Source organism: Eretmochelys imbricata, chromosome 1 (assembly GCF_965152235.1).
Source record: "Eretmochelys imbricata isolate rEreImb1 chromosome 1, rEreImb1.hap1, whole genome shotgun sequence".
In the NCBI taxonomy this organism is placed as follows: Eukaryota; Metazoa; Chordata; order Testudines; family Cheloniidae; genus Eretmochelys; species Eretmochelys imbricata.
Window position 1 is genome coordinate 121,059,778 of NC_135572.1, and position 27,781 is coordinate 121,087,558.

General features: G+C 42.6%; 1 protein-coding gene across 5 annotated transcripts in view; it reads left to right on the forward strand.

Annotated features, from left to right (window-relative positions):
- The window catches only part of INPP4A (inositol polyphosphate-4-phosphatase type I A), a 198,205-nt gene that overhangs the window by 115,309 nt on the left and 55,115 nt on the right, over window positions 1-27,781 (forward strand). For all 5 annotated transcript variants that reach the window (XM_077814741.1, XM_077814756.1, XM_077814761.1 and 2 more), the window contains exons 3-12: window positions 8,487-8,554; window positions 10,678-10,905; window positions 11,923-11,967; window positions 14,644-14,762; window positions 14,878-14,994; window positions 18,160-18,239; window positions 19,676-19,787; window positions 20,867-20,957; window positions 21,605-21,752; window positions 25,636-25,766. In XM_077814741.1, the coding sequence (XP_077670867.1) occupies window positions 10,800-10,905; window positions 11,923-11,967; window positions 14,644-14,762; window positions 14,878-14,994; window positions 18,160-18,239; window positions 19,676-19,787; window positions 20,867-20,957; window positions 21,605-21,752; window positions 25,636-25,766 (949 nt within the window). In that variant the 5' untranslated portion in view covers window positions 8,487-8,554; window positions 10,678-10,799. The remainder of the gene's footprint in view (window positions 1-8,486; window positions 8,555-10,677; window positions 10,906-11,922; window positions 11,968-14,643; window positions 14,763-14,877; window positions 14,995-18,159; window positions 18,240-19,675; window positions 19,788-20,866; window positions 20,958-21,604; window positions 21,753-25,635; window positions 25,767-27,781) is intronic.

Sequence of the window (27,781 nt, forward strand, 5' to 3'; positions counted from 1 at the left end):
TGAGCCTCCTGCCTCTCTGCCTGCAGACACCACCTGCAGCAGGTAAGAGGAGCGGAGTGAACAGAACGTTGTGGACTGTCACCAGCTATTTGCCTAGCTGGTCTACATTGTGCCGTCTTGTGGTGCGAGGCTGGCATTGTTGCAAAGAAACAAACAAATCCTCAGGTGGCAGTTGACACAGTCCCCAGAACTCTGGCCAGAATGATGAATAGCCAGTATGAGTTTACTAGAACAAATCTAGAACAATGTCATCCAAATTAGGACTCCATACATGCTGTTTGAATGTCGTCTGAACAGATTTTACAGCAAAATATACTGTGAAATTAATGAAATACTGAGTTTGCAATTCCAGCTCTTGTATATCTCAACGCAGTACAATCTATTAATGTACCAGAAATTATCAATGAAGGCAACAAAAAGGGTAACAGACCACCTCTGGAACCGAAACAGTTATTTCACTAGAAAGATATCAACATAATCCTAGATCAGTGACGATATTAGGTATTAGTGCACTCAGTGCCTGCATAATATATGAAATATTTGTAGCAAAATATTTTTCTTACCCTAAATACTATGATATTAATATTCTGGTACTTATAAATTGTTCTTAAATGGTTAAGCTAAGAATATTGTTTCAGCAGTGCACATATTTTATGCTATGTATAACAAACATTTAATTATGTAATATATATATGGGGGTTGTGGTTATTGAAGACTTAAGTACTGTTAAGGAAAAGTTAGCATATCTGCATATATGACTTTATTTTGGGCCGTATAATTTGTAACAGTACCAATTGAAAACTGTTGGAAAAAATTGCATTTATATATTTATATTAGTGCCATAAATTACACTGCATTAATCCCAGTAATAACAGCTGTGGAATATAGCTCCTTTGTTTATCATTAATTTTTTTACCAATTAATTGCTTCATTTGCTGGGTCAATTAGTTACAGTGGGATGAAACTCAAAGAAATCACATATTTTAAGCTTGTCCTCTGGCATATTTATATGTGTGCATTTTTTAGACATTTAAAAATAAGTGTTGAATAATTGCAAGTTACAGAAGTGCCATGTAAAATGGACAAAACTAGTGAGACACTTCAACATACCTATGTCCCGATTCAGCAGTCTGTCGTCATTCAGCAAACCTCAATAGCAGACTAAACCTTGGGGTATACTTTCTAATGTCCCTAGTGCAGGGTCCCATTGCAGAGTTGTGGCCTACTGTATGCTAGGAAGACAAGGCAGAACCTGGATATAATGCACTAAACATATATGCAAAATTAAGAAAATAGTATCAACACATGATTCTATGATCGTTGGATTACTTTGTGATCAGAATAAAATGGCTTTATTAAATATAGTACATTAGCATATGGGGTGGTTGAAAGGAATCTTTATGGTTCAATTTATTGATTTTGCTGTAAGTCACGATTGCATTCCAACAAAATGAGTGTCAAATTTCTGATTTACAAATGTATTTTTATTCATTTCAGTGCTTTTTCTCTGTATTTTCTCCTGTCTCCCCCCAGCTCATTCACATTATCTGTTTGCCCAGAAATGGATGGCAATTTGAGTGCCTTCCACATAAAACCAATAACAATAATGAAATCCTTAATGGACTTCATGGAGCATATGGCCTGCCTCCCTTGTGGTTTGTTTTGGTTGATTGGTTTATCAGTTTGTTACGGGCAGTGGGTTGAGAACTGCTGCTCTAAAAGTTTGTTCACGAGCTGGATCCCCTCAACCGAGAATGTTTTGTTACCAGCTCTCATGCAGTTTATCCTGGGCTTCATGTGCTGTGCTTTGGCCCACAAGAGCGCAAATGTCTTGGCAATTCATAGATAAAAAATTTGGTCTTGAATGTAGCTGGTCCTTGGTCCATGAATGGTCTTGAATGGTCTTGGTCCATGAATTGCTATGAAGGTTGGGACCAAGGCCTGAGACTGGCATCTGAAATTGACTGGGAGCCACTAGAGAAACTTGAGCGTAGCCTGCTGTGCTTGTAGCAGCCTACACCATGGAGAAAGTGAGCAGGCTTTCATCTCTTTCTTGCATGATACAAGTGGGAAAACAGTGGGAGACTCAAGTTCTACACAACTGTAGATTTCCAGAGAGGTGCTATATAGCCCTGTAGCCATGTTGTAAATCATAGAGAAATCATTCCATGAACCAGAAACTGCATCAGAATGTAGCGTCCATAGTTCATGGGGAAAAGGTAAAAATTCATTTAAATGATAGATACTGTAAGCTGTTTTTTGTTTCTTTCTTTTTCTGGTAAAATGATTGGTTGTTGAATTTCAAACTGTGTTGTAGCAAGACTTATGGTTTCAATTGCGTTGTTTTCTCTTCTAGCTGATGAAGCTGTTTAAAAATTCTACAAAACAGAACATAACCATGCTTTTTGTTCTTTCTAGCTATTGTATACAGATCTCTCTGCTTAACGGGCTATTTATTTCTGTAATTAATATTTGCTTTCAGATGTAGGCGTACATATTTTGTATTAATGGAGATAGAACTAAAGAAATGGGAATATTTTGATCATGAGTAAATTAAATTTTAAAAAGTGAGTCTGCTGCTTATTTTTCAGTTGTGAATATATACAAATTGTCTTCATTTACACAAGGAGATGACTAATTAAATGGCCTAAATTGCAGTTTCCAGTTAAGTGCTCCCAAATATCACAGTGTGGTTAAAATTAGTTTCTAGATTAACTGAGTTTTTTAAAGCTTCTAATAACTTTTGTAGGATGATCAAGAAGAAAAACAGTGTGATTTATAGGTCATATCTAAATAGGTGGAGAAGGGTGTGGGAAAAGGAAGAAAACCACTTCCTGTAGTTTACACGGCACTTAGTCAAAATGTCAGTGAAAGGATGTATTGGGGGATTTCCACACTGCATGAATGTATTTGTATTCATTTTCTTTAATGCACTTCCTGCTCTCCAGCTGGTCGCTTCTTGCCACCTGCAGGCACTCAATTTTAGCATAATAAAGAGTAAGAATGATTGGTACCTGGCTGGGCACTATTGGGAGAACCTTTTTGGTTCATGGTAATCAAAACTCTTTTCAACGAGGGGATCGTTGAGCCAATTAACAGTAGATTGGGGGAGGGGTTCCCTTGATAATAGACAGAGGACCAATGTCTCAGTTAGGATACAGTCTCTTTGTGCTGCTCAGGTTGTGCAAAAAGGCTAGAACCTGGCCATAGTTGGTGGGTGAGAATTTTCGTGGTGGGGAGGTACTCTCAGTTGGCTTAAAGCCACAGAACTGGTGCTTTTGCCCACTGCCCCACAGGTTGTCAAAGTGTGGGTCTGAATGCTTACTTTTACAAGCTTCTTGGAAAAGTGGCTTTCATGGTTCGTTGCAAATTAGTGAAATGGTCTCTGAGCATGGGAGTGTTCTTCCTAGGAAGCGATCTGAGAGAGCCAGTTACTTTTCTGATTCTCCAAAGCACATTGGACAGTAGCAGCTTCTCTAGTCTGATTTGGCAGTGTGGTAGTGGAAGCATTTATGAAGTCCTGACAGTTATTAAAATTATGGTAGTTCAATCTTCACCACGACCTCCACCACCCCACAACTCCTTCATGGAAATGATGATAAATTCCTTGGATGGTCACAACCACTGGCCATTTTCAGAAGTATTTTGTCCTTTCTTGGTTGGTCCACAAGTGCACTTGGAATGTAGTGCTCTGGTAGGAATGTGGTGATCTGCACTGATTTGGCTGGACAGAACCGTTGCACCCACTTGTAAGGATCCAGACCTCAGTGATAGAGTGTCAGTGATTATGAGATTCTCTTTTATTTTCTTCACACATGTAAGTCAGTGATAGAGATTCCTCCTCTGCCACTGCCCCTCCCCCAATCCTGGGATGTAGCTCTGTGGCCAGAGCATGTGCAATGGCATAGAAATAGAGCAGAGGTTTTCAGACTGGGGCGCACCCCTGTAGGGGAGCACAGAGGAATGCTCGGGCGGCTATCTGTGATGCCAGCCCACGCAGTGTGGCTTGGGGAGGGAGTGACATGTCCACCCCCTTACTCACACCAGGTGGCCACCCAGCCTTGCATGTGTCTATTTTTGTCTGGGTTGGAGGGGGCGCAACCAAAAATTGTGGCTCAGCTCAAAAAGTTTGAAACCTGTTGAAATAGACGGTTGAGAGAAAGTAGGGTTTCTTCTTTGGTTTCAGGTGGTGTTGTATGTGGAGTGGTCTCCTTCTCCTGCCTTTGTGTGAATTTTGGTTACCCTTGTTCCCATAATTATTTATGTATGGTGTATGTGCGGGGAGAGTTGGAGGAGAAGGGGCTAGGAAAGAAGAGGGAGTTTCAGGATGAAAAGGGATTGATCTTTGCTGACTTGTGTGCTGTTTCATGGGGATGGTTAAGCTGTTTTCCAGAAGAGTGTGAAGACTGAAGCAGACTAAACAGCTGTGAGTGATTTTATACTTGCAAAGTGACTGAGATGGAAGTGAGGATATTAGTTTCTGTTTGTGAAGGTCCGAATTTGGGGCACAGAGGTAACCTGCATTTCCTCAACATCATTCAGATTGTTGGGATGCATATCACAGTTGTGGAGTTGATAGTTTTAAATCTTAAGCCTATGGCATATGGAGAGATGCAGCCAAGCAGATAGTCCTTGGTGAGTGTTGTAGGGTTCTTGAAATGGCATCTGATAAAGATCAGCTTTTTGGAGCCTGAGTACAGGGGTGGTAGGCGGCGGTAGTCAGTATTGCTCATATGACAGAATGCAGTCTGTCACAAGCCTTTTCTGCACAATAAAAATGAGCTACTGCTGGCCATAGTGATGACAATGGGTGCCGCTGAGCTGATGATGAACACAGTGTGGCGGCTAGTGTGGACAAAGGCAAACTGTATTCCGCACCACTTCAGAAACCATGGATGAAGCCTTCACTTGCAGCAAAAACATGTTCGGTACGGAGTCAGTTACACCCATTGTCAGCGATGGGTCATTTTTTTTCAGTGAACAAACTCATAATCTACATATGCGATGGCTCAATTTGCATGTTCTAGACTGGGTGTGGCTTGGCATCCTGACTGGATTATGTGTATCATTGGGGCCACTGGGTTTATTTGGTGGGACAGCGGTTTTGGGTAGCAGAAGGAAGCAACCTAGTCCATTAGTATTATATAAGCTTTAGTTTGGAAAGGATTATGCCTCCATTGAGTTGTACCTGAACTACTTTAATAAAGCTGCAGTCTGTTTCTTTCCACCTAACCTCCTGTGCCTGTCCTCTTTTGGACCATGTCCTTAAGCAAGCTTGAGTAACAAGGCCTGGCCTAGTCCTACACTACAAAGTTAGGGCAACGTAAGTTACCTTGCGTCAACCTATTTGTGCATGTGTCTACACTCAAATTTGTCTGTGGCAGACATAAGCACCCTATTATAACAATGCAGTAGAACCGCCTCCCTGAAGAATGTTGAGCCATGGTCGACCTCCAGAGGTTGATGCAGCGCAAGTGTGGACTCTGTGTGACCTGTATAAACCCTAACAGTCCTCCAACAGCTGTCACACAGTGCCCTACTCCCTGCGCCAGTCACCTCTCTGGTTAAAATTTTAAACTCCACTGCCCGGGGGTCACAGAGACTGGAAGGCACCCCCCTCCTGTGTGTGTTTTTGAAATGCCTTTTCCAGATTGCCCACCTTGCGTGAGCTGCCAGGTGTGCTCATCTTGTTGTGTGCCACTCTCCCAACCGACTAGGCCAACTCCATGCACTAGACACACTCCTGCTTGGAGTAGACCTAGATCTCTCCTTGGGTTGTGGGGGAAGAAGCTGTGCAAATACAGCTACAGACCAGGCATAGAAAAGTGGACATCTATGAGCAGATGGCATGGGTGAAGCAGACAATGGGGTACAACTGGGATCAGCATTTGTTTTGCATGCAAGTGAAGGAACTTCGCCAGGGATATCACAGGACCAGGGAGAACAATAATAGATCTGATGCTGCTCCCACAGGCCTGTTGCTTTTACAACAAACTGCATGTCATAGTTAGCAGGGACTCCACCTGCACACTGCAACCACTGTGAATACCTTGGAGGAGCCCACGACAGAGTCCTGTGGTGTGAACCGCGAGGAGGAGAAGCAGAGATGCAGTGGGGGACTCCAGCCATACGACAAGCCTGGACCTGTTCAAGACTCTGCCACAGTCTAGCCAGTCCCACCAGATGAGTGTGGATGAGCCTGGTGAAGGGGAAGGGACTTGGGTAACTTGCGTGCATCCATTTTTCCTTGCAAGGTTTAAACTTAGAGATGGCGACCAGCCTGTCCCCAAGTTAACAAGACCGGTATTGAGTTAACAAAATAGGTATTGCATCCGATGAAGTGAGCTGTAGCTCACGAAAGCTTATGCTCAAATAAATTGGTTAGTCTCTAAAGTGCCACAAGTACTCCTTTTCTTTTTGCGGATACAGACTAACACGGCTGCTGCTCTGAAACCTGACTTCTCATTGTTTTACTCAATCAAGAAGAGGTATGGGTGCAACAGAGGTAGAGTTTGCCTCTGCTTTTTATTTACCTGTAGGATTGGCGGTGGGGGGGGCGGAGGATGAGGATATGGTGTACTTCTTTATGTACATAGGGATGTCCCTTTAATTCTCCTGACAGATTTCAATGCAAATTTCATGGAGATACTCTGCAATCTTCTCCGAGGGCTTCTAGGGAAGGCTGCCTTATTTCTTCCTCTGTGGTAGGGCACTTTCCCATGCCACTGTGCAGTGAGTTTGGCTGGAGTCGTAATAAAAAGGCTAGCAACATATGGGTCTGGGCAGCTTCCAGATGCCAGTCGCAGCTGAGCTCTGTGCGTTTGTTACCCTGAGGAGTGAGATATTGGCTAAAATCACAACCGCTTGTGGAAAATAGTGTCAACATCCAGTGCCGTTGCCCTATGTTAGTACCCATGGAATAGGGACTGAAATTTCTTAGCTTCATGCAACGGAAAATCCTTTCCTCTCCTCACTTTTTATAAGCTATACTCACCATGGCTGCGGCTGGGGAGCAGTGCCATACTGAGGTGCTCCAAAGGTGAAGTCTCAATAAGCGGGTCTTATCAGAAGTGTTTATGACAATGAGGGAAAAGAATTTTGAAACTTATCTTCCCCTTTCCGTTGTGATTGTAAATCCGGTTGTGATGCTGGCAAACCAGATGCTAGTTCTTGCCCAGGCTATAGGCATTAGCTAAGAACTGACAAACTTATAGCTGGAGACCAGACCAGTTCACCCATGTGTTAGTTTTGCTCAAAACAGGTATTAGTCTTATAAGAATGTATTTAGTGTTTAGCTTGGCTGCTGGTGGGTGCAGAGCACCCACCAAATTTTTCAACGTGGGTGCTCAAGCCCCGAAGCACCCATTTCTGTCAGAAATGACAGAGACCAAAAAGTGCCGCGTGGGTTTGTGGGATTTTTTTTTAAAAAGGTGCAAAAATTATGGGCTATGGATGGGATGAGGAGATGGAGAAAGTTGCATGCTTTGAACTTGACCCTTAGCTCCCAGAGGTCCCTAGTTAAGTCATTTATATCCCATATTGCAAAAATTTTGAAAAGGCATTTCGCCAGACAGCTACGCATGGCACAGTGGGGCTACCTATGGCGCAGAGCCAAATAATGTACACCTCCAAGCAATTATACACACTTCAGCAGCTGTATGCTGATGTAACCACAGTTTGCGCCAATTACAATTTGTAGCACAAACATGGCCTGCTTGGACTCTAGTAAAAAGCAAAAAATATAGAGTGCGGTTCTCCCAACCCACTTTCATCATAGTGTGCCCTTTGCAAGATGCTTAAGTATGGTGGGATTTTCGTACTCCTTTAAGTTTAAAGTTCTTTAGTTCTCTTTTCTGCTTTTTAGGGCCTTAAATTTACTCTGGAGAAACTGAACCACTAACAAATACAAACCTCCAGTTATCCCATGATGTATTTATAAATAACTTCTTTTCTCTTTCTTTTTGCAATGCTTGTTTCCCGCCATTACAAAGTATTGTAAAAATTGTGGGTTTGAGTCCAGACTTAGCTATAGAAAAGCAAGGGTAGTACGAAAAAAACAAAAACCCACCACTCACATTCTGACAGTTATATACTTACAGCTTTTTAGACTTTTGTGTAAATATTTTAGCATATTTTTCTTCCTGTTGTTTCATCCACTCACCAAATGCTGATTTGAAATCAGTCCCCCTTAGTGTTAGTTTGTTACTCTTTGTTTCTGTTATGATTGGCTGTTGCCCTTGCTAATTTTGCTTGGAAGTAAGCTGTCTGTCAAACTTACATGCTTTTGCTAAACCTGTTGCAAAGCTTATCACACAGCAAAACTATGTGACAACTAGGAAGCACATATGCAGCTCTCTAATTATAAGGGAATGGGCTACAATTAGGAGTACAAATGCAATTATTTGATAAAATACAACTTTGAAATGGTGTAAGTCTTCATAAAACTGTAAGTGCATGCATTTATAAATACTACTGTTTATTTTTAGATGTGACCTTAAATCTGATTTTAAGAAATGCAAAACTACACTGTCTCACAGGAGGAAAACAGCCCTCAGTGAGTATGCTCTGTATGAATTGTCTATGAAATAAAAATGTATCACCAAGTGGAATTTAAAATTGTTTAATTTGTAATTTAGATGAATAATCAAGGGTATGTAAGGTTTCTGAAAATGATCATATTTGGTATTTTAAATAGGAGTTCTTCAGCTTGAAAACTAAGATAATTTGTCTTTCAGTTTTGAATATTGATCTGTTTTAAGGGCTCCAACAGTTGCAGAGGTTTTGGCTGGAGAAGTGGCAGTCTCCTTTATCTGCCCAAGCTGTTTCTTGACCTACTGTCATAAGAACATATTATTTATCCACAAAATTAAAGTATTTGTATGATTTGTTCTTTTATGGCACTGAGCCTAGATCCCTCCATATATCTCTTGTGACAATGTTACATTCCACTAGAATGCTGACGTTAACAGAGTTACCAGTAAGAGACCATTTTATATACAGAAGCAGTCAGCTAAAATCTAATACTCAAAGGAAAACAAATTGGGGGAGTGTGAGGATTTGGAAGCTGGTGGAGAGTCATGACAGATCTCCTACTTGAGCAAATCTTGTGAAATTAAATACTTTTCTATGATGACTGCCTCTTTACTAACCATCAGATGAATTAGAAGAATTGGAAAACTATCTGCTTCAGTTGCTTACTGTCATGCTATGGTAAGAGTATAGTTCGTTATGATGCATGCTGACACTTTTGGGGATGAAGTATGCAAGTCTCTCATCTTTTGGTTTACTGATTTAATTAGTGTTCCTTTTTTCACTTGGAACTGATTTACATCACTCCATTGATTTATAGGCACTTTCAGTTGATGCATAAATTCTTATGTGCAAGGAATGCTAGTCATTCTGAATTGAATTATAGGGTGGCCCATCTGCTGGTTTTGGGAGCAGATAGTCAACAATTCCTTCTCTCAACTCACCCCAAAGTGAGTTTCCTGTTTTAAAATTTAGTTAGTTCTGTGCTCACAAACATTGGGCTTATTATTTGTCTCATAATCCTGTAAGGAAAAAAATATCTCTGATGTCCAGAGTGGTTGAAAGGTTTCATGATAGAATGAAGTGTTATAGAGGCATTAGAAGCAAGAATAATGCGTGTGTGGTCACAGTCACTACGTTTCCATTTGTTGTATTTTTCTTCTTGTTCTTAATTGGAAAGAGTTGCCACAACAATGTTATGAAATATATAGAAAAGTTTCATAACTGCAGTGTTAATGTAGCTGAGGGAGGAAGGAAACCTTCAAATTAATCAACCTAATCAAATTTAGCAGGCCTTAGATCATACTTTTCTCTCCTTGCCTGTACTGGCCCACATCTTTCTTTCTGGCACCATTTGGGGAAGAAGATCACAGCTCCCTTGTATTTATCTTGTCTAATATGCACCGGGAATGTTGGCATTATTTTTATATATTATTGGACTAATTCATATCATGTTGCAAGGAGTTCAACAGCTTAATTGTGCATGAAAATCTTTCCTCTTCCATTTTAAAATTGTCTGCAGTTGGAATGTGAGTTATAAAATGTAATGATTATTAATATTGTTAATAACTTGCCTGATGGTAATGAGGTTTATTAATAATTAATCTTAAAAACAACAGGGTACAATGCTGCAAAGTAAAATATCCCTGATCTGTCATATTTTTAGGTTTATACCTTTTTTTAATGGTGGTAGATTCTAAAATGGAAGAGTTTGTTGACTGCTAACCACAGCATTTCCTGTCTTCTATTTATATTCTGCTGGCCATTCTCCCTCTGACCTTATCTATTGTCCTATTGCTACAGAAAGAGGCCACATCAGACAAATTTACTCTCAATCCCCTGGGGTTATGAGAACCACCAAACGTCATTAAAGATGTAATCACTTAAGTTAACACAGCAGCTGCTCTCTTCCCTTTGTCTAATAGAGATCAGGGTTGAGAGATACCTGACAGAAAAGCCTTTTTTGCAAGTTGTACTGTATTTAGACAGTTTTCATTAAAAGTCCTATAGAAGCATGAATCATGTGAATTGTTACCTTGCATTTTACCAGCATTTAGCTTTCTATCAGAGTTACTTAAGGTAATTTTAAATCTATAGATTTGCCACTGTTACAGTGAGTTGACAATGGTCATTTTAATTTTGTTTTAGTTATGCTTAGCACGGTGATATTGGAGGATTAGCGACTGGCGACAATCTGCTCCACTCTCATACTTCGGCAAGACAAATCACTAACGTCTAGCAGCAAGAAGAGACGTGTTCTTCATGACAAAATGACAACAAGAGAACACAGCCCCCGCCATGGTGCAAAATCCCGCACTGTGCAACGGGCCTCCACTATTGACATTGCCTCTGACATGCTAGGTCTGTCTCTGGCAGGTAAGCAAGCACCTTTGCATCATCTGGTGCCTACATATTCCTTTCAGACATACTTACATTATTATTTTTTCAAAATCTTTGTTGTTTTTTGGAAGTTTTAAACATTCCTGTTTATCCTCAGTGCATGCGATGGAGGGATTATCCTGAGATTGAAATACCAATAGACTGCCTTTTAAAAACTTATTTTGCCCTGTTTTATAGACAAGGAACTAGAAGTGGCAGCAGGGAGGAGAAGGCTAGATTAGGCTAGATCTTCCATGATCATTGGACAAGCCAAAGGAAAACAAAGCTCCAGAACAAGGCTCAGAGATGAAGAGGATGGGAGGAAGAGAGGAAGTGTGAATGTGTGTGTGCGCGAACTGTCTGGGTAACCCGCACTTTAGGCATTGGGTAAAATCCTCAACAGCATCTAAGTAACTTAAGGCCTGGACGACACTTGAATGTGATCCCAGTTTGGTTAGGAATGTGATATTTTTTAACTGATATGATTATACTGGTACAAGCCCTAGTGTTAGCCATTATAAAGGTGCCTTAAGGTCATATAGCAGATTCCCCTTCCTGTAAGGGGATAATTATACTGGTATACGCACACTCATACCTGTGTAACTACTTCCACCCTAGGGGAGTTATACCATTTTAACTATGTCAGTATTGAAATGGTTCCACTTTCTAGTATAGACAAGGCTTAATCTCATTTAGGTGCCTTTCAATGAGATGTAGGATTCTAAGTATTTGTTGCTTTTGAAAATGGGACTTGGGCTCCTAAGTCACTTAGGCACTTTAAAAACCCCATAACCATTGCCTTAAATTTTTTAATCCAGTGGCTTTGCAGGTGTTAAAGATGTAATATGTAAATATTTTAAAATAGTTTTTCAAGCTTCACTGAATTAAAAAAAAGTCACATAAAATGTTCTATAGATTCCCTAAAATGTTTCCCCTCTCTAACTGTAACTTCAATTCAAGAATTGTATGAGAACAATGGAGAGTTAACCTTTTACTAATTTTTCTGCTCTACAGGAAACATCCAGGATCCAGATGAGCCAATTTTAGAGTTCAGCTTAGGTCAGTAGTTTTTAATGACACTTTTTAAAACCGTTTCTGGTTTTCATGGGATTTGCTGTTGAATATTTTTTTACCAGTGTTGATCTGGAAAGGGCTACCATACAAATAAGTGTTGAGAGGGATATGCACTTGCATTTGTATGGAGCTTTCCCTGCTTTCTGTAAAAGGGTCTTGACAGATAGCACGATAGGCTGAAGTGAACCAACTATGCTATACTTTGGAAGTCTATAGGTTAAAACTTCTTCTGTACTTTTAGATTTAATGAGTTCGAGATTGAGATTGTTGCTTCAATCTCAATTTGTTAGCACTATGAATCTTTAAGAAAATTACACACCTGCATAAATGGATGACAAATATTTTAGGACAGAATGTTTTCCAGTGGTTATCCACTGCCAGTTATACATTCTTTCCTGCAGTCACGTGGTTAATATGAGTCCCAGAAGTGTCCTGATTTCTAACATGGTTAAAAATGTGGCTGGTTGAATGACTTTGGACAAGTTATTTTGACCTCTTCGTGCATCAGTTAACCTGTCTGAAAACTAGAAGAAACGCAGCTTCTCAATGAAAATTCAAAAGTTCCGTTTGTGGAGCACGTTCCTGGCTGAGTAACTAATTTACAAAAGTTTGAAAGCTTTATGATCTGACAGTGGTTTTTAAATGAAAATTGGAAACCAGTAATAGGTATGTTTAATACTGAATCTGAATCCGTGTGTTGTCATTCCACAGAATCTGAATTACTTATTTTTTTATGGCTTCAGCTACAATCTGATAGATGAGCAAAGAAAATAAAAAAGTATTCAGCACTGCAATACTATTTAGGTTACATCAAGAGGTTGTCTAGCACAGACAAATTTTAGAGTTAATGCTGTACATCTAGTCACCAAGTTTCAGTCATAACGTGGACCATGGTGGGGAAAATCTAGGCATAAACATACACGCAGTGTTTTTGTAGCTGTGTTGGTCCCAAGATATTAGAGACACAAGGTGAGTGAGATAATATCTCTTAGTGTAGGGGTGGGAAAACTTTTTGGCCCGAGGGCCACATCTGGGTATAGAAATTGTATGGAGGGCCATGAATGCTCACGAAATTGGGGTTGGGGTGCAGGAGGGGGTGAGGGCTCTGGCGGGGAGTGTGGGATCTGGGGTGCGGCCCGAAATGAGGAGTTCAGAGTGCGGGAGGGGACACTGGGGTGGGGCAGGGGGCATGAGGGCTCCAGCTGGGGGTGCAGGCTCTGGGGTGGGGCTGAGGATGAGCGGTTTGGGGTACAGGAGGGTGCTCCAGGCTGGGTCCGAGGGGTTCGGAGGGTGGGAGGGAGATCAGGGCTGGGGCAGGGGGTTGGAGCATGCGGGGGTGGCTCAGGAGTGCAGGCTCCAGGCGGCACTTACCTCAAGCAGCTCCTGGAAACAGCAGCATGTACCTCCTACGCGGAGGCACAGCCAGGCAGCTCTGCTGTGTGCTGCCCTGTCCGCAGGCGCTGCCGCGTGCTACCCCGTCCACAGGTGCTGCCCCTGCAGCTCCCATCGGCTACTGTTCTTGGCCAATGGGAGCTGTGGGGGTGGTGTTTGGAGTGCAGAGGAGCCAGAGGGGGGACATGCTGCTGCTTCTGGGAGCCGTGTGGAGCAGCCCCCCGACCCTGCTCCCCGGATGGAGTGCTGGAGCAGGGCAAGCTCCAGACCCCGCTCCCCAGTGGGAGCTTGAGGGCCAGATTAAGATGGCTGGCAGGCCGGATGTGTTCCGCGGGCCGTAGTTTGCCCAGCCCTGTCTTAGTGGATCAGCTTCTGTTGGTGAGAGAGACAAGCTTTTGAGTTTACACACTGTGTAAGCTTGAAAGCTTGTCTCTCTCATCAATAGAAGTTGGTACAAAAAAAGATTTTACCTCATCACCTTGTGTCTCTAGGCACAATGACGGCATTCCAACTGGAGACAACATGGATTATCAGCCTTAATACCAAAGTTCTGTTTAGCTATGTATGGAAGGCAATCACATACAAAGTTTTTGGAAGGAGATTCCTCTTCCGTGTCCCCCTCCACAGTAGTTAAAATAATGGCTTTGTAGGTGAATGAAAGGACAATAATTTTGTTAGAGGAAATAAAGTTCCCTCTTGTTTTGATGGACCATCATCTACTTCTGTTTACAAGGCAGACACATGGCTGGTATTCAAGCACTCCCAATGATATCCTTGAGAAGATACTATTGATCAAAGAGTTCAGCAGACTGCAGGCTTATTTCATGCACACCGTGCCCATGAGCTTTCCACTGGAGAAATACCCCCTTGTGCCATTATGAACAGTAGTGCCTGAGGGGAAGGGTGATGGTTGCACTACCAGCCTCTCTCAGTGGTTCTTCTGGGGGAGACTAATTTTAAATTGCAGCTGGGACCCCACAGCACGTTCCAGTTTTGTGCATGTTATATCTTTTGTGTGTGTAAAAATACCCACATTTGCATATGCATAGTTGGTAACTGCAAATCTGACTACCTGATCTTTGTGTGCAATAGTTGTTTGCATGCACAAACGTGAGTGTTGTACCTATGCACAAAAGAGAAGCATACTGAAAATTTGGCCCTTCATCACTTGCCCACTCTTTGTATTATACATGTTTATGAGAGCTGTAGAATTTTGGACAATGTCAGAAAGACCATGACTTTAAAAATTATATTCTTAAACCTCTAAAGTTTGCAGTGAGTTGCTCACACCATCGCTAGATCGAAAACCAAATACTTTTGTCGCAGTGAGCGTCACTACACCTCCTCAGGCATTCTGGACAAAGCATGCACAGACAGAGATTATTGAGGTAAGTGGTGGTATATTATTGCTCTTGATTTAAGGTTGAAGCTAGTATAAGGAACATTTATTTCAACATACATCACACTGCATTAATATTACTTTTTTCTTGTTTATAATCATAGGGAACAAATAATCCTATCTTTCTAAGCAGTATTGCTTTTTTTCAAGACTCTCTTATCAATCAAATGACGCAAATCAAACTTTCTGTGTACGACGTCAAAGATAGATCTCAGGGAACAGTAAGTGCACTTGTGTATTCCTTCATAATCCTTCTGTCATTTCTGTTGCTCTAAATTAAACCAAAGCTCTGGATTTTCACCTCATGTACGATGAAACCTGTTCTTACATTGGGGCCCCCTGCAAAGCTCTTAATTTGGTGTGTCCTACACATTTAAAGGCTGAAATATGCCCTACACGTTTAAAGTGAAAGGTGCCATCTTTGTGGCACTCTGTTCTAAATTAGAATGATAGTCTCTCTTGGCCTCAAATTAGAGTTGTGTGAAATTTTTAAAAAAAGTGTTTTGAGGGTTTTTATATGAAAATGATTGCAATTTGGCTGTGCGTAATTCCACAAACCCCAAATTTTGCTTTGCAGTAATTTTTTCTTTACAATTGTTCATTGAAAACAAGTGAAAAACCTAAGAATCTGCATGCAAAGCCATTTTCCCTCAAAATTGGGCCTATCTTAGGATAATTTTTCTCAAAAATGAGCCCACTTTCCAGTTCTTGATGAAAACTGGGGGTGGGGGGGGGAAGCTCCATGATTTTTGAGTAGTTTTTAATTTCAGTATGAACACTGTGCATCCTCTTATTCAAAAACACTTAGCGCTGCCACTTTATCGTTGCTTAGCAGCATATGGAGTTCCACAACATCAAAATCCCTGCAACCTTCTGACACCTCAGTCTTGCTTTTCAAAAATTCCTGAATTGCAAAATAGAAGGTTGTTTCTGAAGCAAAAATGCCAGAAGATGCATTCAGGAAAGCAACCATGCAATCTGTTTTCTGACATAAGGATACTCTGGATCAGCCCTTGAATTTATATGCCTGAGGAATTACTCATTCTCTGTTCAAACATCATCTCAGTAAAGGACAGCCTGAAGTGAATGTTATGATTGATACTCACCCTCTGACGTGTGTATTACCTACTAACAAACTGAAGTCCAAGAAAAAGTAATAACTTCGACCCAGCTCGTCCCCTTCTGCAGAAAAATGAGCAAAAGAAAATTTTGGAGAAGGGAGTCTTCAGATGGATTCTCACACTGAAATTCCCCCCACCTCTGGCGTTGCCCCATTGAGAGGGTGGGGTTTGCTTTCTCATAGAAAAATCCATAGATTCAGACCCCGCCTTCACTCTACAGGTGGCCAAGGTGAGGGGCCCTGGCCAATTCAGGGCCCCCTCAGGAGCACTGGAAACTGTGTAGAAATGGGGGGCCACCGGCACCAGATTTGTGGCCCACCCCCTGCTCTTCTTCTTTCCCCAGAGTCCCTGCCTGCTGGGTAGGCCAAAAGCCAGAGCCACGTCATGGTAAGAGCCGCCCCAAGGAACCTCAGCTGCTGTAGGAAGCCCTGGACCCTCCACCTTCCCTGGGCGGGGTGCCTGAGAGTCGCCCCCAGCCCATGTCTTCGCACCCCAGGGCATGCTGCCCAGGGCAGATGGAGGGCCTGGGGCTCCCCACAGTAGTCTGAGCTCCCCGGGGAGCTCTTATCATGGTCTGGCTCTGGTTTCTGGCCTGGCCAGGGGACGGGGCCTTGGGAAGAGGAGGAGCAGGGGCAGGGCTCCGTGTAAGGTTGCCAGGCGTCCGGTTTTCGACTGGATTGCCGTGTTGAAAAGGGACCCTGGCGGCAGTGCTGACCAGGCTGCTAAAAATCCAGTGGGCGGTGCAGCGGGGCTACTGCAGGCTCCCTGCGGCTCCTGGAAGTGACTGCCATGTCCCTGTGGCCTGTAGGCTCGGGGTGGCCAGGGAGGCCGGGAACCATGGCCAATGGGAGCTGCGGGGGTGGCACTTGCAGGCGCGGGCAGTGCACAGAGGCCCTTGGCCCCTCTGCCTAGGAGCTAGACATGTTGCTGCTTCCGGGAGCTGCCTGAGGTCAGTGCCACCCGGATGGAGCCTGCGCCCCCTCCTGCACCCAAACTCTCTCCCAGAGCCTGCACCCCCTGGACCAGCTCAAAACCCCCTCCCGCACCTCAACCCCCTGCCCCAGGTCGGACCCCCTTTCTGCACCCCAAATCCCTCATCCCCAGCCCAGAGCCCGCACCCCCAGCCAGAGCCCTCACCCCTTCCTGCACTCCAACCCCCTGCCCCAGCCCAGAGCCCCCTCCTTCACCCTGAACCCCTGATTTCTGGCCCCACCCTAGAGCCCTCTCCTGCAACCCAATTCCCTGCCCCAGCCCGGTGAAAGTGAGTGAGGGTAGTGTAGAGTGAGCAACAGAGGGAGGGGGGATGGAGTGAGCAGGGGTGGGGCCTCAGAGAAGGGACAAGGCAGAGGTGGGGACAGGGGACAGGCAAGGGTGTTTGGTTTTCTGCAATTAGAAAGTTGGCAACCCGAGCCTTGTGGCAAGGGGGTATTGAGGCCTCCCCCCACCAAGAAGGTGATCAGCTTGCCCCTGCTGCTGCTGCTGTGCACCTGCCTGAAGCTACTATGCCCATGGTAAAAAGTGGGCAGGGCATGGTCCCGTGGTTCCCCCTGGTTCTGGTGCTCCTGGGTCCAAATGTGCTTTGTGCCCAGGGCCTCACTAAATCTTAATCTGCCTCTGTCTGCACTGGCTCTGGCCCCATTGCCTGTTCTCCCATGACTCCCTGGCGCTGTGGCTCCATCAGGGTATCCCATGACTCCCCCTATCTGTGGCTGCCTCAGAGTCTCAGTGGGGTGGCTGTGCAGAATAGATGACACAGTCTGAGGTTGTAGAGTCTTTGAGAGTCAATAGGAGGATGATACGTCTCCCTGGTCCTACCCAATCTTCTCTTTTGCCCATAAGCCTTTGGGGTGGGGGGCACAATCAGGACTTTCATTATTATTGCTTGGATGGAAATACTGAGCTTGTTCTCTGACCCATTAACATAGAGAGTGAAGGTCACCCCTTTTGCTCTTCCATGCAAGACTGCACCATTTCCATGCCTTTGGTTTGGCTTGTGTGTGTTGGGACAGTCCTTTTCCTCAAGCCCAGCAAAAGCGAAGGTCTTGTTTTCCTCAAGGGAAAAATCCCCAAGGTAGTAGGGGTTTTTGTTTGTTTGTTTTTTATGCTTTCTGGGCCTGGTTGGGTAGTTTATTATTATTCATAATAGTATTTTGTTCTTAAATGTTTATTTATAATTGTAATGTTTATTCCTTGTACACGACTTGCGCTTATGGACAGGTGCTTTATGAATTGAAATTTCTGCACTAATAATGTTCCTCTTTTCAGATGTATTTATTGGGTTCTGGAATGTTCACTGTAAAGGAATTACTTCAGGAGAAGAACCATAGATTGCATTTAACACTAAGGTTTGTAATGCCGTTTCAGTCCATCAGAAACTAACATTCCTAACATTCGCAAAAAGAAAAGGAGTACTTGTGGCACCTTAGAGACTAACCAATGTATAAATTGGTTAGTCTCTAAGGTGCCACAAGTACTCCTTTTCTTTTTGCGAATACAGACTAACACGGCTGTTACTCTGATTCCTAACATTGTGATTAGTAGGGCCCGAGAGCAGGTTGTGAAAATTGTTTTTGATTTTTAATTAAAAATAAGTGTTCGACGTTCAGGGGCTCTACTAATGAAAATCAGTTATTGGGTGATGTTTAAAACATGTAGAACATAAGAACCTTTTCAAATATTGGGATAGATTTTTGGTGGCAAAGCATGCAGGGAACAAGGAATGAGAAAGCTGTAATTGTTTGTTGGGAGTTGTCTTTAATTCCGCAAGTTGAAAGTGTACCCACAAGTGCAATTTCTTTTCTCTTTGTATATTTCATCAAATTGCCTTGGCATGCAGGGTGTGTGTGTGTGTACTGCAGTACACACAGTACACACACACTGGCAAAACTGGCTACTCTTAACTATACTGATATCTAAGGTGTGTGAGAGTGAGAGAGACAGACAGAGGAGACCCTGGAAAACCAGAAGCTTTTCTTATTTACATTGGATATCTTAGCTACTGAGCTCTCTGTAAGCTTGAAAGTGTCTCTCTCTCACCAGCAGAAATTGGTCCAATAAAAGATATTACCTCACCTACCCTGTTTCTCTACTTATCTATGTAAGGTATTTATATGGTCTCCATTTCTGTAGTATCTGAGCATCTCACAGACTTTAGTGTGTTTGTCCTTACAACACTCTAGCTATAGGAAGAACCAGTCTCAAAGCAGAGCAGATATCTTCAATATTATTTTAAAAAATAATTTACTGGGTGGATTAACGTTGAAAAGTGTCATGGGAGGAGAGTGTCTTGTGGGGATGGTAGCTTGGTGCCAAAGAACAGGGACACAATCCAACCCTTAGGGGTCAGCTTGGAGGTATGAAATCAAGTGTGGGAGAAGTTAGGAAGCTTATGCAGAGTGAGGGGAGCAGGAGGAGATTAGAAGGAACTGAGCTCAAACGTGTAACTGTGGGTGGCATTGCTAGAGAGGGTTAAAGGTGAAGGTGAGAATCTTGAACGTGATGCGAAGGGAAATCAGTGAAGGGTATCTTGGTAGGGGATTAGCATGGTCAGAGACACTGGAGAGGAAGATGATTGCAGCAGCAGCATATTGAAAGCCCTGAAGGAATTGGTGGGAGAAGCATAAAGGAGGTTGCATTAGTGAAGGTAAGAGATGACCAAGGCATGGACAAGAGACAAAAGGAAGTTCATTAAGTTCACAGATCAGTATGTTGTGCGTAGTAGTAATTGGTCTCCTATTGACAAACAGATCTCTCTCTAAAAAAAAATAACTTTTTGTTGCAGGTCTGCTGAAAGTGATCGTGTAGGTAACATCACAGTTATAGGATGGCAAATGGAAGAAAAAACGGACCAAAAGCCTCCTGTAACAAGGTCTCCTGACACCATTAATGGGAGGGTGAGTGTAAACATTGTATCAGCCTCAGATTGTCTTCAGTAATCCTGTATCTATGTTATAGGTAATGTTGTAATCTGCAAATTGCCTCTACCCAATCACTGACTAATTCTACTTAGCACTTATAGTCCTTTACAGTTTCAATGTACTGTACAAATATTAGCTGGTTAATCTGTAACAAACAGTTCAATGTTGATGAAATACTTCGGGTAAAGGCTGTGATATACAGTCTTTTGTAATGCTGTGAGTTCTTGAAGATGGTGGAATGGAAACTTGTCTGTGGTAATTCTTATTCTATGTGCCCTTAATTACACTGGCTTGTATTGCAGTATACCCTTTAAAAAAACAAAACAAAAAAACCAACTACCTACTGTGCATGATACATGCCTATGGGAAGTAGCTGATTTTACAAGAAATTCAGTGATGTCCATTTGTGAATCCGAAGGCAGTACCAAGCAAATGCATAAACTAGATTATTAGAAGCTGTCCGTGAAAATGGAAGTTCAAGAAGGACAGATTTGAAGTAGAAATACGATCAAATAGTTTAAAAGAACAGACCACACTATTATCTGAAATCTGGATCTTTTCTGATAGTAACAAGTTGTGTTCTCTAGAGCAGATATTTATAGTTGCCTGCCTGCTTAGAGAACAAGTTTAATGCTTCAGACTCTGTATTGTGAATACATGTGAAGTCATATAATCTGTATACCTGTATTGTGTTCAGAATGTGGATTATCATCATCATTTATTGGGCCAGTAAATTGATGTAGACTATAGAGCTATGCCAGTTTACAGCAGCTGAGGATCTGGCCCATCATTTTTACAGCACTCAGAAGTGTGCTAGGTGCTTTGTAGTACAAATAAAAACTAGGTCCCTTATCTGAAGATCTGATAGATGTTTTTAGTATTTCAGTTTGAGGTCAGGATAGTTATTGTCCATGATAAATGTTTGGAATATGTATTTTAAACATTCCCTGTTTTGAATATTACCTTCATGTCTTTATGTTGAGTCTCACCAGTTTAGCTTGAGTTTTGGTGTTGAGGTTTTACATTGTACAGACTTTACTATTTGTGTCTTTTAGACTGTACTGCCAGTTGATGAAAGTTTAACAGAATCTTTAGGAATCAGATCTAAATATGCTTCATTAAGGAAAGATGTGTTACTAAAATCCGGTAAGCAGCTTATTGGGCAGATATTGATAGCTCACCTACTATCAGATTAATATCTTTGCTCTATGTGTATTGACAGTTCTTACTATACTTAGCATGTTTACAATATCGGTGACAGCTAATCTCTTTTTGCCTCCATCATAGCCCCCATTCAACAAAGCACTCAAGCGTGTGTTTGAAGTTGAATAGGGATTGGTTGCTGAATTGAGACCCATAAGAATAATTTATTTTGTTACCTGCACTACAGCACTTTGTAGTACAAACAATACTTTATGAAGCAAAATATCTTGCATGTTGTTTGCCATTATATTCATCTACCAGGGCCAGTCCTTCCTTCTCCTACAGACTTGTGTATTGGGAGCAAGAATTCAATATGTGAAGAAATTTCAAAAAATTAATTGTTCCTTTTTTCCTTTAAAATACGTGGAATACCTTTTGGATTTGGGGTTTTTTCTTTGACTATGTGTGGAAAGCTCCCTCCTATAAAAATAGCGTTTGAAAAAGCTAGATAGGTAAATGACTTAAATTGGATTTTTACAAGCAGCCAATATTGAATCTAGTCAGTGTAATTTAATGTAATGGGTGAAGGGAGACTTTGTCAATGCTGAACTCAAACCACACATTTACATAATGTGGTTTTAATATTTTAGTATTTGGTGGTGCCATTTGTCGGATGTATCGTTTCCCCACAACTGATGGGAACCACCTGAGAATCTTAGAGCAGATGGCTGAGAGTGTACTGTCACTGCACGTCCCCAGACAGTTTGTGAAGCTTCTGCTTGAAGAAGATGCAGCCAGGTAATGGTGAACAAATGTACATGTGTTGTAATACAGCAGTGATGTGCATCCTTTGCTAAGCTGGCAGAGAATTAATTGTTACGACAAAGAGACTGCAGCAGAAATAGTGACTGCAGCAACTTGGTCGCTGCCCTGTTGTTAACAAAGTCAATACCTTCATGTCACCACTAGATTGGCCATGAACTGTATCTTGCACAGGCCTGATGCTTCTCTCACTTTGGAGTGTCTTACACTGCTTTAACTCTGTTGGGCCAGATTCTCAGCAGGTGTAAATCGGCAGAGCTCTGTGGAAGTCAAATGGAGCTGTGACATTTTACAACAGGTCAGGGGCTGACTCATTGACTTAAACCCTTGATTTTCACCTGTGTCTATGTAGAGGAAGGTCTAGCCCACAGAGTAACTTACAGTGTGGTCAGGATAAATGGACAGTGATAACAGAAGTGGGGTTGTGGAGATTGCATTATTCAAATAATGATGTGCAGTTCTATAAAAAGCATCTTTAAATACTGAAGTAAATTTTTAATAAGTGTTCTTAACTATCTTTAGTATTTTGGTGCAGCAATCATTATTTAGTCCAATTGAAAGGTAAAAGGCTGCACAATATGATGGGTCTGTGGGTGTTCCTAACTCATACGTGCCAGCTGGGACAGCTGTACCTGAGGCACTTGAATTCTGCAATGAGGAGTGCGATATGAATACCTAGATAGATTGAGGGCTTGTTACCACCTTCTGAGGGGGTTCCCGTGAAACCTCTGCCAGTGGAGGCTATCCAACTGCTGCACTGTATGGTGCATCCTCCAGGTACCTGGCCACGAGGCTTTAGGTGCACAAGGAGTGTGGGTGGGGCCTGTAAGTAGTTACTACGTTGTTGGCATCTAACATTCTTTGTGCCCTGTAATGGGACATTAATAGCAACCTCTTTTTATAGCTATTGAGGATATTAAAATTTCACAAAGTAGTGTGAAAAGAGTAAAGGGATGTGTGTATCTATCCTGGCCGATGTGCTGTCTGCCACAGGCTAAATGACATTAATAAGAATGTTGCTGGCTAAGGGTATGTCTACACTGCAATTAGACACCTGCAGCTGGCTTGTGCCCACTGACTCAGGCCTTGCGGGTCTTGGGCTATTCAGGCTCAGGCTGGAACCCAGATTCTTGGACCCTGCTCAGTGGCCTTTAGATCAGTGGTTTTCAACCAGGGGTCCAAGGCCCCATTGGGGGTCGCCAGGCAGGGCCAGCATTAGACTTGCTGGGGCCCAGGCCAGAAAGTCAAAGCCCAACCGCCTGAGGCTTAAGCCCAGGGCCCTGAGCCCCGCCCCCGGGGCTGACGCCAAAGCTTGAGCAGTTTAGCTTCGTGGGTGCCCCTGTGGCATGCTCTGCTTGCTAACCCCTAACGCCAGCCCTGGCTTTCATATGCAGAAAACCATTTGTGGCACTGGTGGGCCGTGGAGTTTTTATAGCAAGTTGGTGGGGCCTCAGAAAGAAAAAGGTTGAGAACCCCGCTGTAGACCCTTTAGATAGACATGCTAAAGAACCTAAATGTAACCGAAGAGAATTAGAATGAACAGGACAAGCTACTCCTTGGTATTAGACTTTAGTCAGTGGAATTCACTCGAGCATTAGCGAGAAAATGTCACCAGTCAAGGGTACTTTCTGTAGAGTAATGAAGTTCTATGAATGTTCCGACCAATTCTGATTTCATAACAAATACCAGTAATACAAGCTTTTAAATACTGAACAGTATGGCTTAGAGGTGAAAATGACTTTCTGTAATTTAAGAAAAATGGGCCCTTAGATAAAAGGCATTGACATATCTTTACTCTCCATTAAGGTATGCAGAGTATCAGATGATAGAAGTTTTTTCTTCTTTTCATCCAGTATCTTCTATATTGTTAAATTAATAAACAATTCTCTTTAAGATGAATTATTGTCTGAATTTTTTTGCAGAAAGAAAACCTACAGTTATGCATATTTTTATTGTATATTTTATTTTCTGTATTATAATCTGGGTTGAAAACTTTAATAGTATATGCTCCCAGGATACGTTAGATCTACCCAGGTATTCCTCTCTGTACTGAAACCTTGAGAAATACTATGAAGCTTTAGGTGGCACGCCAGTATAATCACTCCTGTCTACCATTAAGATAACAGCTTAAAATGTACTTGGGTGATCTTGATTGCTTGATCTTGATTGCTGCTTGTGAAGGGGGGTTGGGAAGGAATTGTTCACCAGGTCAGAGTGGCAGAGACCCTAGGGGTTTTGAGGTTTTTTTTTTGCTTTCCTCTGCAGCATGGGACACAAGTCATTTGCTTGTCAGAACTAGAGTAAATGGTGGATTCTCTAGTAACTTGAAGTCCTTAAATCATGATTTGAGGACTTCAGCAACTCATCCACAGGTTATGAACCTACTGCAGTACTGGGTGGGTGGGGTTCTGTGGCCTGCAATGTGTAGGAGGTCAAATTAGGTGATCACAATGGTCCCTTCTGTCTGTGTGTGTCTGAGACCCCCTCAGAGGGTCAGCTGCCTGCTGATGGTGCCACTCATGTAAAGTTCTTCTGCACAACAGCTCTGTGTGAAGAGTAACAGGATGCATATAGCCAGGGGGATATGTCTACCTAACATTTATACTACACTCCATGGTATGTCCATGCCACCATGGTACATCTAACTAAAGGATGTGATAGATTCCACCTCACTTGAAGTCTTTAAACCATGGGCTTGCTGCAGGAATCACAGAATGAAATTATATGGCCTGTTATGCAGAAGGATCTGACTAGATGATCATGATGGTTCCTTCTGGCCTCAAAATCTATGAATTATTGGTAGATACTATATGTTGCCTGTTGGCAGTCAACACATTGGATTATTGTGGGGTGGACAAACTTGCTTAATTTTGATAATGTGCTAAAATACTATATAATTAATAGAGAATTATTCTGTCAATTCCATAAATGGACTTTCAAGTTATACACAGATAATTGGTAAAAATTATGGATCATGGATCTTGAGAGAGCATACAAAAGACACTGCTAGATCTGATTCCTACTATCCCAAATTTGTGTTTAAGATGACTAGAGCCCTGCGCTCTGGGTCCGCATCTGTAAGAATCAACTGGTATCCAAACCTTGTTGTGCACTCTCTTTTATCTGTATCTGCCCCACACCTGCAGCAGTACGCTGTCTCACAGTGCCTCTCAGGAGGAGCATCTCTGTGTGTGTGTGTGTGTGTACTGTATATAGGATCTCAAAGGCGGGGAAGCAGCTGTCTGCAGCTCATAGCCTATGAGGCTCCTTCCCCACCTTTGAGATTCTATATTCCCTCTCCAATGCCCCCCCCCCCCCATACAGAGAAAGGGGAGGTGATAACTGCAGACAGTTGCTTCTCTGTACAGGAAGGGGAGGGAAGAGGAAATATAGGATCTGGAAGGCAGGGAAGCAGCCTAATAGGCTATGAGCTGTTCCCCATCACAGTGCACTGGTGGATTCAGGGCATAGATATGGTCCCACCCCCTTCTCCCCTTATCCTTATTTCTAGGGGGAGCAGAAGCAAGCAGTTCCTGTTCTTCCCAGAGCACAGAGACTGTGCAGCCACATGAAGAGGGAAGGCTTCTTGCTTACCCCCATGTGGCCACATATGGGCCCACTTGGGATCTATCCCTTATTGAAAACTCTGGATAAATGGAGGGAAAGAAAGTAGGCGCCTTAATTTTGCCCATTCTGGTGTATTGGGAGGTACATTTTGAAACATTCCCTTGCGCCTGGAACTCTTTTCATGGAATTCAGAATGTATTGCCTGAGGAGTCTGCTGTGTGACATCACTTGCATTTTTTCTTTTTGCTTAGGTGTACAACTGAGTTGAAAACATTTTGCTTTCTTCCTGTAGGGTTTGTGAACTAGAAGAGCTGGGAGAGCTGTCTCCCTGTTGGGAGAGCCTTCGTCGACAAATAGTTACTCAGTACCAAACAATTATACTGACTTATCAAGAAAACCTAACTGACTTGCATCAATACAAAGGTCAGCAAGATTTATTTTCAGTAATAATAGATAATATGTTTGTTATGCATCTTACTTTCCTTTTAAAACAAAGATTCAGAACCAAAAAAGTGGTTTTACTCTTGGTTTGCTAGGAAAAATCAACAGACAAAATATTTGTACTCTCTATTATAAAGTTTTATAGTGATTGTACAAAGAAACTAATTTATAAATATCATAGTCATTTGTGCAACTTAACATACAAAAGAGGGGATAATGAGTGAGGTCTGGAAAAGAAAAAGTAATCTGCAATTTCCTTAAAAATGAATTACATTAAATTGTTCTTGTTATTTTATTATTTTTATCACCTGCATTCTCTTCTGTGGATTTCCATTAGCATTACTCTCCTCTATATTTCATGTAATTAATTATAAGTAATTATTATATGCTTAATGATAAGTGCTATAATATATTCTGGGGGAATTCTGCGCTTCTATGCGCATGCAGAATTCATGTCCCCACCCCCAGAGTTCTTTGCTTCCCCGCAGAAAAATGACTTCTGATGGGGAAGCAAAGGGAAGCCGCAAGAGTGGTCACGCCTCCCTCCCCAGAAGCATGGGCACATTGTTTCAGGCTCCTGGTGCAGCTGGTGGGGAGGTACATCACTGCGGGGGGGCTGGGGATGCCCTGGCTGGTGGCTCCTACCATGCACTGGGCACAGCTGCTAATGCCAGCTGGACTGGGCGCAGGGGAGGACGAGACTTACTCTTCTCCTGCAGGGAGTGGCCAGGGCCTGGGCCAGGTCAGAACCAGCCCCAGAAATCTCTCCTGGCTGCAGGAAACTCCACCCACCCCACCCCCTGCACTTGAACCCTCACCCCAAGGAGCCCCACCTCTTTGCACCTGAACCGCCTTGACCACCTTGCACCTGGACCACCTTTGCACCTGGACCACCACCCCGCTGAGCCCCCACCACCTTCACCTGGGCTCCCTGCAGAGTCCCTTTGCCCCTGCACCCGGAACCCCCCAACAAGCCCCTGTGCGTCCAGATCCCACATAAACCCAGAGTGGCCACTGAGCCACCCACACCCTGATGCCCTCCCCCCAACCCTCTTACACATGCCTGGATCCTCACACACTAAACCTCTCTACACTTGGATCCTGCTGGGCTGAGCCCGCCCCAGAAATAGCCTGGGGCCCTGCACCTTTGCACCAGGCACATCAGGTGTGGGAAGGCAGGCTCAGCCCTTGCACTGTGTCAGTGTTGGGGACAGCCTCACTGCCAAATCTGTGTCCTGGGCAGTAGGGGAGGGCTGCAGGATGTTTTCCCACCTCTGTGCAGCCAGCGGCTTGGAGCCTCTACATTTATTTATTCATAAATGTGCAGAATTTTAAAATATTGTGTAGAATTTTTTGGCACAGAATTCCCTCAGGAATAATATAAACTGACCATATAAATTCTGCTGAGCGGATTCAACTTAATAATAATAATAAACAGGAGCTAACTTTCTGTAGATAATTAACTGTCTTCAGAAATCCCCAATACATTCTGACTCTTTATATTAATAATAATTTTAGAATTTTTAATATCTTATAGATATAATAATGTAATATTATTATATTATCTAGGTTTTAGTTTTTATTCCAAGAACCCCAAATCTTTGTTTGATAGATTCTCAGTGGGTTTTTTTCCCCCTATACTGAGCTCTCTCTAAAGTATTATGGGAATTATTTGATTTCCGTGTTTCGTCTTTTTTAAGGAGTGTGTGTGTATGTGTGTAATTATTTCAAAATCTTAATAAAACTAAATGGGAAATAAGGCAGTTTATAACTGACTGAGTTATGCACAAATGGGGGAATGATGTAACTTTATTTACCCTAATATTAGTCCAGTTTTTCATTCAGAATGGGGGAAATGATTGGGTGTATTTTGTTTGCTTTTATACTTTCTTACTATTATGTATTCGTGTTAGGCCATATTATACCCTTGTTCTACATCCATAACTCCTGTTGACAACCGTTGAGAAGGATGGGGGTTCATTCATAGTTCAAAGGTG